The following is a 21,691-nucleotide window of genomic DNA, read 5'->3' as shown; positions in this document are numbered from 1 at the left end:
TGATCGAATCTGCTGTGAAATCGTTGCGCAAACGCTGGTAGAACGATTGATTTCCATCCGAAATCAATCGTTCCCGGCGATTCCTGACGATCCGTCCGTGCAAAAGATTTTGCTCGATCGCCGGCAGGTCGGGAGTGCGTCAATAGCGGCATTCGAATGCCTGACGACCGACGCAATACAGCGGCAATACATTACCTGCTTAGCCAGCGTGAGTCCCCGCTCTCTCCCCTGTCCTCTTCTCCGCGCTGTCCCGGCAGGAAGTTTAAACAGTAGAGCGTCCTCTACTGTTTAAACTTCCCCCAGACAGGAAGTTCAGTGAAGCCTGCCGGACTCGGAGCCAGGCGCGGAGAAGAAGACAGTGAAGACCGGGGGAGTCGCTCCGTCCGGATCAGGTAATGTATGCGGGGGGGGGGGGGGGGCAGCAGCAGCGGCAGCTTCACAGATTGTGATCGGTTTCATGCTGAAATCGATTCACAATCTGTTTGCAGTAAAGGCAGCCATACGATCCTTCTCTGATCAGATTCCATCAGAGAGGGATCTATCTGTTGGTCGATCTGATGGCAAATCGACCAGTGTATGGCCACCTTAACAAACAATCTCCTTTTAGTAAGTAGAGGACCCAGGGGTTTAACAATAGACCCTGCAAGGGATGAAGCCGCAGGGGGGCCCAGGAGCAGCAGGGGGCCCTGTGTGTGTGGGGGGGGGAGAAGTTTCTTTTCCCTGTCCTGAGACACTGACAACTAAAGCACAGAGAGAAAAAGTTTTCTTTTGTCTGCTCAATTCTTTTAATGACTGCCTCTGCTCAGTTGCTGATAATGAATCATACAAGAGTTTTGCAGACAAAGATTTGTAGACAGTCCCTATTCAGTGTGCAGCATGGTCTTGTGTACAGTGCCGAGCCCCCAACCTCTCCACCCCCTCCCTAAGTGCTCTGCAGTGATGCTGGAGAAGTCTGCAGAGCAAGTTGTGCTCCATCAGAGATGGACAGAGTGAGTGAGTGGGATAAGCTGAGGCTGGGAGTGCACTCGTCTGTCGGGTTTTCTGTATGCGTTTTCTGTACGCCATGTGTGCGAGGGGGGCAGAGAGGAAGAGGGCCCCATCCAAAGATTTGCGGGGGAGGGGGAGAGGAAGTGAATTCTAGTTATGCCCCTGAGAGGACGCTTGTATTTGCAGCCTATTTTTTTCAAATACTCGATGTAATGCTGGCTCAATCGGAAGCTCTCTAATTAAGTTACTGCAGAAAAAAGGTTACGGTGGACATGACAGAAAGAACGACCTGTTTATCAAGGGATGAACAGGTATTTTTAAGTCAAATTGTGCCAATTGCCAAACATTTTGATTATCACAACTATCACAATTTTTGGTGGAAGTCCACTCATAGGTTAACATTATGTTTTGTGTGTATTTTACATTTCTCAATGGGTGGCTATTTATTGACAGAATTGTATACCATATTTATGAAATGATGAATATTCCCATTATTCAATAAAGATGGAGGATATTTTACATCACTAGTGGAATCCATGGTACAGAGTATAAGATGAGAAGAGATCTCATGAGAAAAGTTCCCATGCTTCCCTCATATTTGTATGTGAAAATAAGCAAAAGCAGTTATTTTGATGTTTAGTGTTTAGCAAAACATAAACATTTTATTAGATTAATAGATGGACTTATTCAAATCCAGTCTGAAGAGGGGACACTGAGGAAGAAGGACAAATGAGGGATTTGGTTCCAAAACATTATTATTATTATTAGTTATTGGATTTATATTGCGCCAACATATTACGCAGCGCTGTACAATAAATAGGAAGCAAAACACGAATTGTTCCTATAGAACAAGGGTGTCGGGAAGGGTGTAGACTATGCTGAGCTGTCCACAGTGTCCAGAGGGTAGTAATAAATGCAGCAGTATTTTTGCAGTGTTTATACTCTCAATTTCTACATCTCAAGAGCTATCATTTTATAATGGAGCATCACTACTAACTCCTGTATGGATCCTGTGGAGACAGCAGCAGGATATGCCATTTATATGGTACTTTGGTTGATTCGATGGATCCATTTTGTTATGGATCCAGGGTTGAAACATGTGAGTTTTATGTTTCACATTATGTTTTTTTGTAAACATATTTTACTTGGTTTGAGTACATTTGGCTGATAAATTGGTATCTCGGTAATATGGTGGTTGAAATCTTTTTGGCATCTTGAGCTGAACTTCTTGTATTAAAGCGGGATTGTCATGTGATAAAGTGATAAAGTGATAAAGATGCTAATCCTGCATTCAAAACTTTCAAAACTTTTTCTGCTGTTATGGTTTGGAGTTATCACATACCTTAGGAGCACTGGCCCTTTAATAGCCATTGCCATTCAGTTGCATGTTGGGGGTTCTTTTTATTTATAATATATTTCTCCTCTTCCCTTTATTTCCCTGCCTAGCTGCCTAGCTGAAACATGATACTTTGCTCACTTTGTTCACGTGTTTACAAGCAAGGCTTAGGTGACTCAGTGTTTGGAGGAGAAAAGCAAAAAAAAAAGTTAGGGAAGAAATGACAACAGTATTTAGCCTCAAACTGTGAGCAAAAGACATGGTTCCCACCAAGAACAGAATTCTCTTCATTTACTATTTAAAATTGACTGAAATCAAAACATGGACAGTACAATAATAATAATAATAATAATAATAATAATACGAACATTTATATAGCGCTTTTCTCCTGTCAGACTCAAAGCGCTCAAGAGCTGCAGCCACTGGGACGCGCACAGGAGGCCACCCTGCAGTGTTAGGGAGTCTTGCCTTGAACTCCTTACTGAATAGGTACATGTGTTATGTAAGTAGACAAAGTATCTACTTATAGATGTGTTTTTTTTCCCTGGCAGTATGGCTAATGCACCTGCTTTAATTTCCTTATCTTCTGATCAACTGCAGTCCTGTTGTATCAATCTTACTATCTGTGACCTGTGGATGCCAAAGTCTCTGGGGAGGTTGTGCTTACTGAGGTGGTGTATGTCCACATATTTGGCCTTTGATTTGAATTTCTGTCCACTTCATGGAAGACAATATTTTGTCTATGATAGACACTTAACATTGCATCTTGCAGGCATCAAACCATCAAACGATTCCAAAATCACCTTTAGGCCTCTTGCACACTGCATGCAATTCCATTTTTTCGTATGATCTGATTTTTTATTCAGATTAAAAAATGTAGCAGCAAGCAGTACTTTTTTTAATCGGAATCAAAAATTGATCGTATAAAAAATGCATGTAGTGTGCAAGAGGCCTGGATGATTAACTGTACATGGTTTATTGCAAGCTTTTGAAAAGTTAACTTTCTTCTTCAGGCGTTATACCAGGCTTTCTCAACCAGGGTTCCCTGGAACCTCAGGGTTTCTCAGCTACTCTGCAGAGGTTCCTTGGCATGTTTCCCCATCGGGGGGTGAGCATACTATAATTGGGGGCACTGTAAAAATAAGCATTGAATTCTGAATAATAATGAGCACATTAATAAAAAGCACTAGAATAAGGAGACATTATAATGAAGGGCCCTGTAATAGGGGGTAGTGACATAAACAGCCACACCTGCAAAATAAATTTAGGTGTTCCTTGAGTTCCAAAAATTACTTGCAGGAGTTCCTTGAGACCCAAAAAGTATTTACAGGGATCCCCCAGGGTAAAAAGGTTGAGAAAGGCTGTGTTATACAAAACTGGATAAGAGGTACGGTTCGGATGCAGTTCTGAATAATGCCTGAAGAAGAAAGTCATTAAAGGTATTACTGCATTTCTGCTCCTCGGCAGTGAGCCATATTTTTTGAAACCTTCCCAAAGCACAACCCATAAACTTATAAATTAGTGATATTCCTAGTAATTACACACTTCTGCTACCATTACATCCTTGAGAACCATTGTTTTGGCTGTTTATATAAGAAAAACACAATTTATCACTGTGAAGTTCTGATCTTGTAAAAAGCAAAATGCCTGAGACGTGATTTAAAGGGAACCTTAACTGAGAGAGATATGGATGTTTCCTTTTAAACAATACCAGTTGCTTGGCAGTCTTGCTAATCTCTTTGCAGTAGTGGCTGAATCACACAACTGAAGCAAGCATACAGCTAATCCATTCTGGCTTCAGTCAGAGCACCTGATCTGCATGCTTGTTGAGGGGTTGTGGCTAAAAGTATTAGAGACACAGGATGAGCAGGAGAGTCAGGCAACTGGTATTATTTTAAAAGTAAAAATCCATATCCTTCCCAGTTTAGGTTCCCTTTAATTAAAATCTGTCTGACTGAGTCATTAGACTGCTCATGTATGAGGCATGTCATTTAACAGGGATTGGGACTCTATACCGTCGTCGGGTGACATTGCAGGACTAAGGCTAACAACAATGTCTGTTGCTATGCGGGGGGCAGGGGGAGGGGGGACATGGCCGATGGACCAGCACATGAGTGACATCATGTGGTGGCCAGAGAGGGTGGGAAGCACAATGCTTTTTCACAATGCTCGGATGAGTCGATCCCTTGGTCTGATCACTGACTGAGGTGTCAGGGGCCATTGGGGGCTGCTGTACACACACTGGATTCTCTGCATTGCTGGTTGTTATCGGCTGCATGTGCAGCATTTCATCTAGTGCATACATGTCGAACTCCGGCCCTCGGGCCAAATCTGGCCCTTAGAGCCATTCAATTTGGCCCTCAAGTGCTTTCCCCACCTTGCATTATGTTTGGCCCATTCTAGACCACCAGGGAAGCTACATTGGAGGTGCAGCCCTAGATCACCCGAGAAGCCATATGGGGGAGGGAAGGGAAAACACTAAACACCAGGGAACTGTATAGGGGAGGGATTGGGGGCCACCTGGGAACTTTATAAGGGAGAAAGGTGGCCAGTAGACATTGAGGTTGGCCCCCGACTTGGCCAATTTCGGCCCATTTTGTATTTGAGTTTGACAGCCCTGATCTAGTGTGTATATACACACAGCTTAAAGAGACACTGAAGCGAAAAAAATTATGATATTATGATTTGTATGTGTAGTACAGCTAAGAAATAAAACATTAAGATCAGATACATCAGTCTAATTGTTTCCAGTACAGGAAGAGTTAAGAAACTCCAGTTGTTATCTCTATGCAAAAAAAGCCATTAAGCTCTACTACGAGAGGGCTGTCTTGTGACTTTTATTATCTCAACTGTTAGTGAACAATTTTCTTTTTCTCTGCCAGAGGAGAGGTCATTAGTTCACAGACTGCTCTGAAAGAATCATTTTGAATGCTGAGTGTTGTGTAATCTGCAAATATTAGAGAATGATGCAATGTTAGAAAAAACACCATATACCTGAAAATAAAAATATGAGAATATTTTCTTTGCTGCTAATCTTCTAGTAATTATTCATAGTACACAACCAATTCATTATATCATTTTTTTTTTCGCTTCAGTGTCTCTTACTAACACTGTGTATAGTCATCAGTTGATGATACTCAAATGTGATCATTTACAGGGCAACTATCGGACATGCACACAATTCATGTGCTGAATCAATGCCCTGGCTGAAATAAGCTCAGGGAGGGAGTGTGGCAATCAGCTTAGCTAGATTCTCTCAAATGATCACTACGAGTGTGTATGGGACATTAAACAGTCCTAGCATGCAGCTAAAACAATCTGCACCTTTCTCTGCATCAGCTGTATTATGGTGTTTTATTTTCCAGCTAGCAGGCAGGTGACACAGAAAGCTCAAAGCAAATATAGGAAATAGTGATGACTAAAGATGACCAATTCCTGCAGTGTGAATTAAAGGAGAAATACATAATTTATTGGGCAATCAGTTTGTCCTTCTCTGATTGGTTGGCGGTGATCATACTAGTACACAACAAGCAAATGGGAGACACGCTCATCTGATTGTGACCAGCTAATCAGAGAAATAAATATCTATAAGCTGTTAAAATCAATTGTGTACTTCTCCACTCCACTTCTCAATTCCACTAGCAAGAAAAATGTTCCAGAATAACTGATCTACATTTCTAGTAGTGTTGTCTGCTAGACTATGAAGTGTGACAGAGTTTTCTGAAGATGGTGTATCCCTGTGTGCTACTACAGTGATGTGGCAATAATCTACACCTGTACTTTCTAGCTAGGCACAGATCACATGACCACTGTTTTGAGATTTTCAAAAACTTTCAAACTTACCGGTAATCTTTGCAAATATGCACCACTGTGTAGTTTTTATTCGAGCTGACTGCAAATCATTTTAGAAACTGTTAATACACTTTAATCATAAACAGCTTAGCAAGTATTCATTTACATCTGACTCATCGTTTGAAGAATCCTGTCTTCTCTCGAAAATAATTTGTACTTGAACTGGATCACAATTTCTGTTGCCAACCAGTAACTCTTTTGAAAGACTGTTGATTTTAGAAGTATTTGTTTGCTCAAAGTCTTCATCACTTTAGTGAAGAAGCCACACCAAAAAATTGTACTTGTCATGAATTGTCAAAATAGTTTTTGTCGTCTTGAAATCAACAGGATTCATTTAAACAACCAGTTATGTTCCAGCAGTAAATCTTTATCATACATTAGAATAAAAGGCTAATGGTGTCTGATTCTTGCAGTGGACCAGCACATAATTTTAGGTTTCAAGGTGCAAGTTTTAAAGACAATCATTGGAATAGTTCAGGTGTGGGCAAGAATAACAAGGACAAAGCTAATAAGCTTTGCTGTAACATCATGGTTATGTCTTGGAAGTCTATAATCCAAAAACAGTAAATTTCCCACAATTACTATTTCAGGTTTCAGTTAGTTCTGGAAATTCACAGCTGGTTTAAATCTGAAATAGAAATATAATTTTTAATAACATTGGATTAAAAATACTTTTCAGTACGTACATGTTCATAATATGTTTAAGTGTACCTGAGATGGGACTAAAGTCTAAAGTCTATATTTATACTTACCTGTAGCTTACTCCAGCCCCATGAGGTCTGTGGGCTCCCTCGCTGTCCTATGTGATCACTTTGTTGTCTTCTAATCCCCCCCCCCTGGTATTCTGACCAGTTGTGCGCTCCTGCACATGTGTGGCCAGGCCATGCACCCACTCCCGTTGTTCTGTGCCAGGGAGCGAATGTACAGAAAAGTGCGACTGGCTCGATTACTGGGGAGGATTGGAAGACAGCGGAGTGGCCAAAGAGGTTGGTAAGGGAGCCCATGCACCTCATGGGGCTAGAGGAGGCACCAGGTAAGTATAAATACACCAAGGAAACCCATCTCAGATTTCCTTTAAAGAAAAGTGGGATTTCTTTTTAAAGAGAATCTGTACTGTCCGATTTCTACAATAAAAAACATACCAATCAAGTCACTGTGATCTCCTGGATTCCTCTTTGCCGTTTCCGCTGCTCCCCGCCGCAATCCTGGCTTTTAATCGCCAGTTTTAGGCAGTGTTTACAAACAAAAAACATGATGGCCGGTAACCAGGAAGTGATGTATGTGTATATATATATATATATATATATATATATATATATATATATATATATATATATATATATATATATATATATCATGTTACAGTATACTACAAGTACCAGTGAATTATCTGCCCTCCTGTCAGGGATTCTCACAGTTTCTCTGCATGACAAGCTGAAACAGAGAGCAGAGGCCTGTCTGTGAAAGATAAAGAAAGCACACACACAGAGCCTGCAGGGGGCCTGCACAGGGCATGCATAGCTTCTTCCTATCACAGCAGAGGCAGCATTCCTCACTGTGTCGGCAGCCTGACAAAGGAAAGAAGAAGTGACACATGACATGATTAGAAAAACCTGGGCACATATAGTACCAATCCTATTTAGAACATGTCCATTTACTTAGAACGTGTTTATTTATAGAGCGCCACTATATTCCGTAGCACTGTGCAATGGGCAAAACATACCACATAAACCGGTGACACAACCCGTGACACAAATACCGATACATACAGTTGATGTGTAGTTTGAATAACATCACCAATACTGGTAGATGTTCATTTAATAAATTGCACGGAAACAGGAAACAAAAGGGGGAGGTCTCTGCCCTTGTGAGCTTACAATCTAGGGAGTGTTTTCTTTTTATTTTACTTTTTTCATAGGAAGAGTTAATAAACCAGTGCTTTATATAAGCAGTCAGAGAAGGTGAACTGCAGTCACAGATCTCATGAGTCCTGAACAGTAATTAGAAGCCAAACTACATGTATTTGACTAAGCAAACATTCCTGCTAACAGGATAGTGCTGAAGGGTTGAAGTTCAAAGGGTCATTATTTTCCTTCTAGAAGTAGAATGAAACAACAACAACAAAACATTTGTAAAGTGCTTTTCTCCCATAGGACCCAAAGCACATGAGCTTGTCTCCGATCAGTACATATTGGTGAATGCAGGGGGAAATGTTATGTGATCATCAATGCCAGACTGAACAGGTGGCTTTTCAGTTTTGATTTAAATGTGTCCAGGGTTGGAGCTGTCTTGATTATGTTTGGCAAGGCATTCCACAGGGTCGGGGCAGCATGACAGAAAGCTCTGTCTCCAAAGGTTTTTAGTTGAACTCTGGGGGTGGTCAAGTTATTGGATCCTTTTGATCTGAGGTTGTGGGAGGTGTGATGCAGTTGCAACAGATCCTTCAGGTATCCTGGGCCTAGGTCGTGAAGGGATTTGAATGTTAGCATTCCAATTTTGAAAAGGTTCTCCATTTTATTGGTTGGCCAGTGTAGTGAGCAATGGATTGGTGTTATGTGGCAATGTCAGGGTTGGCTTATTAACAGTCTTGCCGCAGCATTCTGTACTAGCTGCAGGTGGTGTAGGTTTTTACTTGGGAGGCCTGCATAAAGGGTGAACTAGGGTTGGAAGATCCTCTGAAGGATCTTCATTTTTTTATTCCTTAGGTGAAAGAAGGAATGTTTCACCACAGCTGAGATTTGATTCCTCGAGTTTAATTTCCCATCAATCAGTAAACCCAATTTGCGCACAGTTCCCTAACCTCAGTAGTGCGTGAACCAGAGCTTATATTATACTCACAAGCTTATGTTTACATTTCAGTCCTAGAAATGCAGTCCTTAAACTGAAAATAAGCATATGAAACTTTTTTGTTTACTCTTACTACTAAACATACAATTAATTATATTGGACATCTTCCACTTTAGGTTTGCTTTAAATTCATGTTCACAAAGAAAAACTGATGGTAAGGGTGCATACTAAGCTCCCAGTCCGTGCGCCCAGTGTTGTCAAATAAAGCTATAGTGCAACACTTTTGTGTAAGGTTCCCCATCAAAGACCATTCTTTAGGTCAGATACCCCTTGTTATTTATAAGAAGCAGAGGAGACGTTGCACACCATTCCTGAGGTGCCGAAAGAGTGTAATGTATAGAACCATCCAGAGGGGAGGAACAATACAAGGTAACAGCACAAAATGGTTACCATTCTGTGTTGTTTCCTTGACAAGGGGACCCCCAGGGGTCCTGAAACGTTCCTTGGTTATGCGAATGGATTTGTGTCATGATCATTGAATGAACGAGGATTTGTTTTATACTAGAGTGTGCGGAACCTCCGGATTGTTCTCAGGGCCGGATTTGTACTGTTTACCGCCCTAGGCCAGCAATCAACAGCCGCCCCCTGACAACAGCAACATACACATACAAAATGTATACATGTCTTTTTGCCAGCAAAAGCAGATTAGTTCCCTAGATTAGAATAGCCACTATGCCCCCCAAATACAAAAATTAAGTAGCCAGGGCCTCCCTAAATACAAGAAATAAGCAACCATGTGCCGTAAGATTCAAGAATGACTTGTCCACATACCACCAGATAAAACAATTATGTACACACACATATATAGAGAACATAATTTAGCAGTCACATGCCTCTGGATAGATTTATCAAGTAGCCACATGCCTTTAGATAAAAATATTAAATAGTGATAAGTATCAAAATAAAATAGTCACATGCCCCCAGACAAAATAAGTAATCAGGTGCCTTACGATAAAGGATATCAGCTTTTTTTTCCCCTATGGATGTGAAAGTAAGTGCAGCAATGCAATTTGCTTTCTGACTCACAATTACAGTTTCTGTAAACAATAAGCAATAGTACCTATATGACATGTTCAAATGACTGCTGCTAAACACATACTGTATATAGGTGTGTGCACTCAATGTACAAAAGTGCATAGTAATAAACCATACATATCAAATCACAGAAAACCTATCAGGATTTCTGTATATAATGTGCATCAAAGGTATGACAGTCTGACACTGACATAAACATCCAAGTACAGTCTAGGGAGTAATATGCAGGCTAAACACAATATACACTGGAATAAAGTAAAAGTCACTAGGTTTAAAAACAGGCATATAGTTGAGAAGGATTACCGCAATTTGAATCCCTAGAAGTGTCCTCACGCTGCCCCCACAGCTGACAGCCATCGAGATTCGTGCTCAGCAATTCATGGAGTTGAAGCTGGAAGAGATAAGCTGTTTGTGTCTCTCCTTCCGCCCGCTCGTCTGCCGGCATGATGTAGACATGACCTCTGCACCACAAAGTTTCCCTGGCTTGCTGCGCTGCCCGGGGCGCCTCTCTCTGATCACAGTGGTGCTGGCAGATAAGCTGTTTGTGTCCCTCCTTCCGCTCGTCTGCCGGCATGATGTATGACACGGAACATCTCTGTACTACACAGTTCCCTTGGCTTTCTGCACTGCCCGGGGCCGTATGCCGAAATGCAGATCCTCAGCGGCGGCTCTCTCATCACAGCAGTAAAGAGTAGTACCCAATGACGGCGCCATATATTTAAAATACAGGAAGCGAGCAGCGGCAATGTCACTTCCTGTATATGTGCTGGGCATCAGTTACTTATCGCTGTGATGAGAGAGCCGCCGCTGAGGATCTGCATTTCGGCATACGGCCCCGGGCAGCGCAGAAAGCCAAGGGAGCTTTGTAGTACAGAGATGTTCCGTGTCATACATCATGCCGGCAGACGAGCGGAAGGAGGGACACAAACAGCTTATTTGCCAGCACCACTGTGATCAGAGAGAGGCGCCCCGGGCAGCGCAGCAAGCCAGGGAAACTTTGTAGTGCAGAGGAGGTCATGTCTTCATCATGCCGGCCGGGCGGGCAGGTGAGCCGGTGGGAACAAGCGGTCATACAAACAGCTGATCTGCCAGCTGCTACAGCGCCCCAGGACTCCTGGCGCCCTAGGCCTTAGCCTTGGAGGCCTGCCCACAAATCCGGCCATGATTGTTCTATACCTTATTATTTTTAATCTGCAAACACTATTTTAATCATTTGCATACTCTACACTTACAGATTTACTATTAGGTGTGTTTTTCAATAAGCTTTTTATTTACTAAAATTTTTTGTTCAACGGCAGATTCTATCTGCCAGACATTGTCGCTATCCTCCAGGCAAATGATGCATTCTGTTTCTATGTGAGGGAGGAGGGCTGACAGAGAACTCCATGAGGAGTATCGCAAATTAGGTGGGGCAAGTGTGGAGAACAATGCCCAATGCCAGTGCTTGGCCAAGTTGATCCACCAGAGGTATCCCTCAGGGCCCGTTTCCACTGGTGCGGAAACCGGGCCGAATCCGTAGAGTTTCCCCGCAGGCGAATTGCGTGGGGAAACTCTGCCATGGGAAACTATGGTGCTGCCGGCCGAATCGCTTACCTTAGCGATTCGGCTGGCATGACCGCCAGTTTCCATGCAGGAGGCTGCGAATCCCATAGCCATGCATGGCACGGCTTATGGGAATAGTCAGCATTCCCGCTGACCAGGAAGTGCCACCACGCGTCTCACAACCGCACGCTGTAGCTAGTGGAAACGGGCCCTCACTGACATGGTGAAGGGAATCAAGAACTGCTGTGCACACGCTAGATTCTTGGCAGAGGCAAGCGTTATTGACTATCATATGTTCAGGGCCGGATTTGTACTTTTTACCGCCCTAGGCCAGCAAGCAACAAAGCGCCCCCCCCCCCCCAGCATACACACAATATCATATCACCGACTGTGTGATCCACTGAGAACAGTCAGTGACATGTCTGTTATGTGCTGCAGAAGATAACAGTTCTATATAAATACTTAATAATATAGTAGGACATTAGACTATGACTACTGTAGGATTAGATTTTGAGCTCCTCTGAGGACAGTCAGTGACATGACTATGTACTCTGTAATGTGCTGCAGAAGATGTCAGGGCTATATAAATACATAATAATAATATGGTAGGGCATTAGACTATGGTAGGATTAGAGTGTGAGCTCCTCTGAGGACAGTCAGTGACATGACTATGTACTCTGTAATGTGCTGCAGAAGATGTCAGGGCTATATAAATACATAATAATAATATGGTAGGGCATTAGACTATGGTAGGATTAGAGTGTGAGCTCCTCTGAGGACAGTCAGTGACATGACTATGTACTCTGTAATGTGCTGCAGGACATGTCAGTGCTATATAACTACATAATAATAATATGGTAGGACATTACACTATGACTATGGTAGGATTAGAGTGTGAGCTCCTCTGAGGACAGTCAGTGATATGACTATGTACCCTGTAATGTGCTGCAGAAGATGTCAGTGCTATATAAATATATAATAATAATAATAATATGGTAGGACATTAGAGTATGGGGTAGGGATTAGATTGTGAGCTGACAGTCAAATGGAAGAGAGAGAAAGAAAGAGAGAGAGAGGAAAAAGAGGGGGAAGGAAGGAGAAGAGGAAGAGAGAGAGAGAGCACAAGATGGGAGAGTAAAATAGGGAGAGAGAGTGTGAACAAAATAGGGAAGAGGTTAACTAAAAATGACAGAAATAGAGAACAAGAGAGTGTGTGGGAAGAAAAGTGTGGAGAAGGGAAGGAGCTGTTACACATGTGGAGTGACAGAATGGACAATAAATCATTCAGCAGCCGCTGGCAATCATCTTATCTTCGGTATACTGAAGCGACTTAATCTGATCGCGGTACAGGTCAGTGTGAAAGATCTTATCTATTGTATAATTACCCCTGTGGAGCTTTTGATCTTGTACTGCTGGTGCTGCCTGACTCTTTGGCACAGAACCATTATTGATCTATGGCCCCCTTCCCCCTCCCCCCCCCCCTTCCGGGGACTGGGAGCTGCAGCCAGGCAACATGATGCGAGTTGCCTGGCTGGTTGTGTCCATTGCTGCTTCTCACGGCCTCTACGTAATCAACACCTGGCCACCATGTCTCTGAAAGGTGCCCCAGCGGCCAAGTCACGTGATGCCCACCTACTACCAGCCAGTGTAAATAGGAGTGCAGGCCAAGCCACTCCCCCCAAGCCATGCTATTGGACTCCTGGAGGATGTAAGGGCTGCAATTGGCTGCTGACAGTGTGTGCAGAGGGCGCACACAATCAAGCTTTGCCTCCAGCTCTGCTGTATGTAATGCTACGACGACGGAGTAGCCAGGCCTGGCTGCCAGCATCGCATCGTTCGCATGGCTCCGCCTGAGTCACTCGGAGTCTGTTCGGAGTCCGATCTCCTCCTTAGTCCTCCTCCTCTGGGATCCCTCCCCCTGTGTAGCCAGGCAACCGTAGCCGCTCCTATCCTGCTCACACGCACACAGAGCAGAGCGGCAAGCGCGGGGCGGGCGGCTGCGGACACTAGCGGGCGGCCAGCTGACAGTGACAGGTCACAGGTGCAGTCAATTAGTTAACCTGTCACCAGCGGCCGCCCCATGGAAGGTAGTACATATATTTCGCCCTAGTCCTGTGCCTTGGGTGCCTTTCCCCAAATCCGGCCCTGCATATGTTCATAGCTTAAGAAAGATTTTTGTTCAAGGTTATATGTACTTTTTCTCCTCAGCCACCCAATTAGGCTAATCATTGTAAAGACTCCATGAAAATGGCTGCAAGTGTGTGTGTATGACTTCATCTGCATGACTCTGGCTTCACTACTATTTATTTTATTTATTTTTTTATAAATACACACTATGGTTTTTTAAGATTTGGGGGAAGGTTGCAAATTTTCCCTATTTAATGGCATACAGTTTTTAGTAAATGCAGGTCAAATTTGCTTAATCACTTATGTTTTCCATTGCTCTTTGGTACCTCCAGCCCTAGAGAATCACAATACATCAGGCCCTTTAACGCTTCTTTATAATGAAATAATCCAAGCTTTATTGGCAGGCTGGTTCTGGCAGCAAGACTTGTACAGTAGACAGAGTAGATGTAATTTTTTTAAGGAATAGCCAAACAGATGTTGTCTTTCTCTGGCAAGGTAACTAGTAAGACATAATGGGGACTCCCCAGGGTGTAAACAATGGTTCATGGAAAAATCTAGTGGAAGCCTGCCATGGGACAGTCTCTATAGTGACACAGTACACAATCCTAAAAATGGCCTTCATCACACCTCCAGCCACAGCCTTCATCACACTTCCATCAAGGCTTTCATCACATGTCCATCAAGGCTTTTCATCATGCATCCAGTCACAGCCTTCACTACACCTCCAACCACAGCCTTCATCACACCTCCATCCATGGCCTTTACTACACCTCCAGCTATGGCTGTCATCACACCTCCAGTCATGGCCTTCATGAAACATCCAGCCATGAATCACATGGCTACATCACGTCAAGTTATGGCCTTCATCATGCTTGCAGGCATGGCCTTCACCACGCTTCCAGTCATGGCCTTCATCACACCCCCAGTCAGGGCCTTCGTTAAATACCCAGTCCCAAGGGCTGGATCTCTGGTAAGGCAACAAATGGCAAATGTGGAGCCACACATAGAAGAGAGGGACTACTGCCCAACGGACTGCTATAAATGGATGTTACATATAGAAGAGGGGGCTACACATGTAAGGGAGGTGAGCGACAGCACATAAAGGGGTAATGGCATAGTTGGCCTAGGAGAAGAAAAAGTATATATCTAGTCACAGCCTTCATCCCATCCTTCAGTCACAGCTTTCATCACACCCTCCAGTCACAGCCTTCATCCCATCCTCCAGTCACAGCCTTCATCACACTCTGACAGGCACACTATGAAGAATTTATATGAGCAAATGGCACATTTTCCTTTTACGTTTTTATTGCATTACTAATCTTCCCTTCCTGTCTCTCCTTTCACACATATATGGGAATGCAAGTTAAAGCATTTTTTTTTCCAACATGTACACTTTAAAAGACAATTGTAATGAGAGAGCTATGGAGGCTGCCATATTTATTTCCTTTTAAGCAATACTAGTTGCCTGGCTATCCTGCTGATCCTTTGCCTCTAATACTTTTTACCTCAAAAACGCAAATGCAGATCAGGTGTTTCTGACAATATTGTCAGATCTGAAAAGATTAGATGCATGCTAGCTTCTGGTGTTATGCTAGGTACACACCATACATTTTCTGTTGGATTTACCTGCCAGATCGATTATTCCCAACATGTCCAATCTGAATTTTGATCAATTTTTCAATTTTCTGATGGGATCATCCAAAAAAACGATCGAAATTCAGATTGGACATGTTGAAAATAATCGATCTGGCAAGTAAATCTAACAGAAAATTGTATGGTGTGTACCTAGCATAATTCAAACACTACAGCAGCCAAATAGATCAGAAGGACTGGCAGGCAACTGGTATTGTTTGAAAGTAAATAATAAGACAGCCTCCATATACTTCTCACTTTAGTTGTCCTTTAAGACTTGTGTCAAAATGATTTGTATGTATTTGCAGTATTTTGGCTATAGTGTATTCTTATTCACATTCCTAAATGTTGTTAAGACGTTTTGCAATTCAACCATGTTTTTGTTAATGTGCGCTAATTGCCTACTTAATATAAGAAATCTACTTTAGTGGTGTGACTTACTAAATCTCGTCAGTCAGGCTCACAAAATGTAGTTTTTTGTTCTTTGTATTTCTGGAGTGGACACTGACGTTTCCCTGCACCCTCCCTTTAGTAAATCACCCGCTGTGTGTTTGCTCTTAGCAAGCCGTGCTGCTTCACATGCGAGGATGTGGCATTTGTGTAACTCATGCTATGTTTTCAGTTAAAACAGAGCCAATGAGCGGCAGTGACATTGCTGCAACAACTGCTGACGGATCTTTAGACAACTACTCAGGGTCAGGTAAGAGAGACATTCTCTGACAAGGTGCTGATGTTTCCTCTTGGGCTGGTGCATAGCGTACAATGACAACCATTTATTTTGCTCTGTAGAAATGTTACTTCACGGTTTATGCCATTCTGTCTAACTGAATCACGGCGGGGAAATGACACCACTTCCTGCAGAGTTCCACTAGGTGTTCACAATCAGAACTCCCCTGCTTCTATTAATAAAGACTGAATCATATTATTATGAATGGAACATAATTTAGGTTGCTGCTAATAAATCTGTCGCTTGGGCTGAGACATTTGGCTCATTATGACCACTAACGAATGAACTATATATATACTGTATATAGGCAAGGTTAAATAGCAATAGCCTACAATATGTCCTTTTTAAAAGTTTTTTTTTGGGGGGGAGGGGGGGGTTCTTACGTCAATATATGCTAAATTTTTAGTTTTTATGGCATCTAAATCGACTGAGTGTAACACAGCTATGCAAACTTAGTGTTATGGCATGCATGAAAAAAGGGCGCCGGGAAAAAAGGGCCCGGCTGGATAACGAAATGGCGCCGGTGGATAATGAAGTCTGATAATGATAAACATTGTTGTCAAACTTGATTAACGATAAATACCGTTGTAAAACCAGATGGGAGATAATAACGAAAAGATTATCTCCCATTATCTCCCAAAGTATTAACGTTAAAAATCATTCCGTAATTCAGCAATACAGCTTAACCCAACCCTACTCTCACACAGAACCCTCCCCTGGTGGTGCCTAACCCCAACCACCCCCCTGGTGCATAACCTCAACCACCCGCCCTGGTGTTACCTAAAACTATCCGCCGCCCGGGTAGTGCCTAACTCTAACCACTCCTCCTGGTGGTACCTAACCCTAACTACTCCCTCTGCAGTAACACCCTTTTACACATAGAAACGACAATATCTTTGATAACGTAAAATCTGTACATACAAACAAAATAATATGATAAAAACTACACCGTTGCAAGCTTCTAAAACGATAACATACTTCAAAAACTTTAATGTTCTAATGTTGTTAACAATATTTATCGCTGCGCCCTTTTTTCTGCTTTTTTTGCCGTATTAATGATAATTGCATTAGAGTCTATGGTGGCGCCCTTTTCGTACACTCTCAGCCCTTTTTTTCCTACTACCGCATTATGGGGCATTAGCTGGAATTTGTGTATTTATAAAGTGGGATACAACTCTTTTATTACCCATACAGTTATCATATTTGCTTTTGTGCACACGTAATATTGTCTGTCTGCAAATTATAGGTTTCTAAAGTACAGTTTATCTGCTTTGAAAGCTGCCATTGCATTTTATTGCATAGCTGCTGTATTTATATATTCAAACCTATCTAGTGACTGATCATTTCTCAGTTGCACAAAAACTAAAAGCAAAGAGAGCTCAGTTTATGCACTTTGCTTATATTTGCTAAATCTATCCGACAAAGGAATGTAAACAAAAGATAATGTTATCACCTCTTCAGATGCAGCCAGAAGCTGCCCATTGAAGCAAGGAATTTTCCATTGAAGAACAAAGTGCTGTGTTTCACTGTTTGATTGCTGTTCTGCTACATTTTTAAAAAAAATTTTGGGAAGTAGATTTTATGCTTGCTGTAAATAATCTTATAGAGCAAAGAGGACATGCTTAGTTTCCTACCACTTTAACAGATTCATTTTCTTTAAACTCTAAGTGGTAGTTCCACCTGTGATACATTTTTATGCAGAGTGTGACTATTTTTGGAATTATATTTCACGTCATTTAAGAGCATTTGTATCCTGTGCTAGATGTATCAGGTTTCATCAGTAAGGGTCCATTCACATTTATGTGAATTTAACCTCTCCTGGACATAGGTGATTTAAATCCATGTCCTATCTGCTGCTTCTTATCCCTGCCAGGGCATTGATTTCAGTCACTCACTGCCGCATGGTCCCGCCAATCTCTGTTGCTCTAGCACCACTGAAGTCCACTCACTTAGCTGTCCTTATGACAACAGAGCTCTATATCATCGGCTCCTGACCCAGTGATCCCTGTGAAACAATCAGAGTGATCACAGTGTAAAAATAGGAAAAGGACAGCTCTGGTCCTTGAGGGTCCAGAACCGTTCAGTACTAAAAGAGTTAAGGTGCACAATCAGTTTATTTTACTTTTTTAAACCACTTTATGTGAGGGTAAATGTGTTTTTTTGTCCATTTGAGAGCATTATAAACTGCATGTGTTTTTATCATGTGAATCGGACTCAAGGGCTGATCATATTCTGGGTTGATTCACTAAACTTATTTAGTCAATTATCTCACCTTAGTTCTCTTTCCCCTCAGCTAATTTTCCTCATTAGGGGCCTGGTGCACAAAAGATCAGTAAATTTGTTGTGCACGGGTAGTGCTAACTCCGGGAGAGTTACCCTATTAGCGCCACACTCACCACAGCACTGCGTTTATTACCCAGGTAATGCAGGAGGCACTACCAGTGTAACAGGTGCTGCTCTCCTGGTGTTAGTATCAGTACATTTGCAGTGTGCTACCTGGGCGTGGTAAATTTGCCGGCCTTTAGTGCATCAGGCCTTAGGAGAGAAAAATCGTGAGATAAACATATAAGAAAAAATCATTCATGAGCTGAGACAAATAATGATGAATAGGGATGATCAGTGAGGTAGAAATACTTCCAGGTGAATGCAGGATTATGTAAATTCTGTATTCAAAATGATACAGCTTGTAAATGGACCAATCAAATCCCGACAAGGTGGAATGTGATTGGTCCATTTTCAAGATGCAAAAATTTGGCATACACATTTGGCACAATCCTTTATAAATTTGGAATTAATTGCATCTGTGTATCTAGTTGACCATTGTATCTAATTGACAGATAGGGCAAGTTTAATGTTGATAACATGGTCCTGATGTTTTGCAAGGTACACACAATGAGATTTATTGCCAAATCGATTATTTCCAGCATGTCCTATCTGATTTCCGATCGATTATTCATGGAAGTAAGTAGAAAATTGGTCAGAAAATCGGTCAGAAATCACATCGGACCTGTTGGAAATAATCGATCTGCCAGAAAATCTGATCATGTGTATCTAGCATTAGACTAGTCATCATGTCAGCTGAGCATGGGCCGAGGTCATTGTTGTCCTTCTCAATCCGCTCACTCTATTCCTCCCCCCTCCATAGCAACAGAATGCATTGACAGCTGTGTGTCTGCACTGAATCTGCTTCGAAATGTTACCCAAGGGATCGAGTCTCCATCTCAGCTTCATTCTGTTTATAAAGTTTGAGTGTCCTACAGCAGAATGTTCTTTGTTATATACAGTATAACTTCAGTTTGATGCATGTATAGTAAATGGGCCTCTAATTCCATTATTGGTGGGAGAGTTACCTTTGTGTTCACAGTAACAATATAAAAGTGCAGGCACACCCCATCACGCTGTCATCCACTGGCCTGTGTACCAACACATTGGCAAAAGCATGGGCAAGTAAGGGACAATGCTTCAGTTTCTGAAACCCATGAGTACTTACAGTATAGCTTCCCAGAACATGCACAAGTACAGGCATACTTTAGCTTAAAGGGAAGGTCCAAGCAAAAAAAAAAAAATGAGTTTCACTTACCTGGGGCTTCTACCAGCCCCATGCAGCCATCCTCTGCCCTCGTAGTCACTCACTGCTGCTCCAGTCCCCCGCTGGCAGCTTTCTGACCTCGGAGGTCAGGGCCACATTGCATACATTTTTACACATTCCCGCTAGTGCAGGAACATTAACACATACATTTTTACGCGTTAGTGGTGCAACGCGTACATTTTTGTTCCTGCACTAGCTGGAATGCGTAAAAATGTATGCAATGTGGCCCTGACCTCCGAGGTCAGAAAGCTGCCAGCGGGGGACTGGAGCAGCAGTGAGTGACTACGAGGGCACAGGATGGCTACATGGGGCTGGTAGAAGCCACAGGTAAGTGAAACTCATTTTTTTTTTTGCTTGGACCTTCCCTTTAAGAAACAGATGCCAGGATGAATCAAGCCTGTTTGGAATATGTTTAGTAAAAGTACAGGTCTGCAGTAAAGGTGAGGATAGTATAAAGTTTCCTTACAACAGGTTTTTTTTCGGGGGGGGGGGGGGGGATTATATGTGCCTAGAGTCACTCTTTAAATATGGATTGCTGAATGGTCCACATTACTGTGTATATAAGTGTTATAATATTCTGCACAACATGATCAGTTGCAGAATCCGAAGTTCTGCCAATCGTAGCCAAAAAGACAAATATACAAAGGCAAAATTTGGAAATGAAAATATCCATGCTCGCTCCAGAAGCCATAGCTACTGGCATTTAGATAGAGTAATACTAAGCTTGATTTGATAGACGTTGGTTTGGTCTTTTTTAGATTTCACTTACTCAGTCGCTATCCATTACGGTTAACTGTAATAATCTTTCAGTAGATTTAGTATTACATTTATGGTTGGTTGAAAGCAGAATCATCCTGTGTCTTATATTTGTTTTTGTAACCTATTCTACAAGGCTATTTTTTGTCAGTAAAGTGACTGGTTTTAGATGTGTGTGTGTGCGTGTGTGTGTGTGTGTGTGTGTGTGTGTGTATGGCGCATACGTTTCCCCGATGGGTACAGCTGCCGATGTCTACACTTTAGTGCACCACAACGTGTGCGACCACTGTGCGTTGGCAGCGCATATACGAAATCGCATTCGTGCATACATTCTGTAGTGTGAATGAGCCCTTACTCTCGAGGTAAATCAGTTGTTGCAGTAGCTAACACTGTTACTGCTTTCTGCACTGAATCTATGCCTGCAATAACTGTTAGTCAGTTTGGAGGTGTGTCTTCAGTGGGACAGTAGGGAAGCAGAGAGAAAGGGAGGGATGGAGGGAGGGAGAGAGTGGGGGGGGGGGAGGCAGGAGAGAGTGGAGAAAGTAACTGACAAGTAACTAAAAGTTTGTAGTGAAGGTCAACCACAATAAACTGCTGCACCAGGTTATATGCATTAAAAATGATTATTATAATTATTTAGAATTTCTAAAGCGCTGACATCTTCTGTGGAGTACTTACTGTAAATACATTGCTAATAAATGCACTGACTGACATATATAGCATTGATCTTGCTTCACAGAGCAGCTTAGCTTTAAATGGTAGTAAATAATTCTCCATTTTCTGTGTGAGCAGTTTCCCTAAATGTAGAACCCTATCCTAGCAATGATATTATTTAACAAGTGAACAGACTTAAAAAAAAGGCATACACTGCATTATCATTGTCATTCCACCCTACAGTATTCTACATATAATAGAAACATCTGATAAAGAATGTATAGATGTATGGCAGTTTTGCGATGGCAGAGGAGACACATGTATCCCATTTAACTTTTTAAATTAAAGGACAACATTTGCAAAAAAAAAAAAAAGTAAAATGCCTACGTATAAAATATAGATTTCTCCCAGAGTAAAATGCACTATAATTACCTTTTTCCCATGTTGCTATCGCTTACATTAGGTAATGAAAATTGGACAGATCTGACAAGTTTTGGAATAGTCTATCACATTATGGGGGGATTCTCAGGTATTTATTTACAAAAACACTTTCTGAATGGCAGTTCTTCAGTGCAAATGCCAAAATAGTATGAAAGCGAGAAGGCAA

The 21,691-nt window shown here is 42.1% G+C and overlaps 1 protein-coding gene across 5 annotated transcripts in view; it reads left to right on the top strand.

Moving 5' to 3' along the window:
* Positions 1–21,691, top strand: part of EYA1 (EYA transcriptional coactivator and phosphatase 1) — a 185,363-nt gene that overhangs the window by 35,963 nt on the left and 127,709 nt on the right. For 3 of the 5 annotated variants that reach the window (XM_068237498.1, XM_068237499.1, XM_068237497.1), the window contains one exon: positions 15,981–16,058. The exons of the other annotated variants lie outside the window; for them this stretch is intronic. In XM_068237498.1, the coding sequence (XP_068093599.1) occupies positions 15,981–16,058 (78 nt within the window). The remainder of the gene's footprint in view (positions 1–15,980; positions 16,059–21,691) is intronic. 5 annotated transcript variants of the gene reach the window in all.

Source organism: Hyperolius riggenbachi, chromosome 5 (assembly GCF_040937935.1).
Source record: "Hyperolius riggenbachi isolate aHypRig1 chromosome 5, aHypRig1.pri, whole genome shotgun sequence".
Classification (NCBI taxonomy): Eukaryota; Metazoa; Chordata; class Amphibia; order Anura; family Hyperoliidae; genus Hyperolius; species Hyperolius riggenbachi.
Note: the sequence above shows the minus strand (reverse complement) of the source record. Positions and strands in the feature narration are given on the sequence as shown.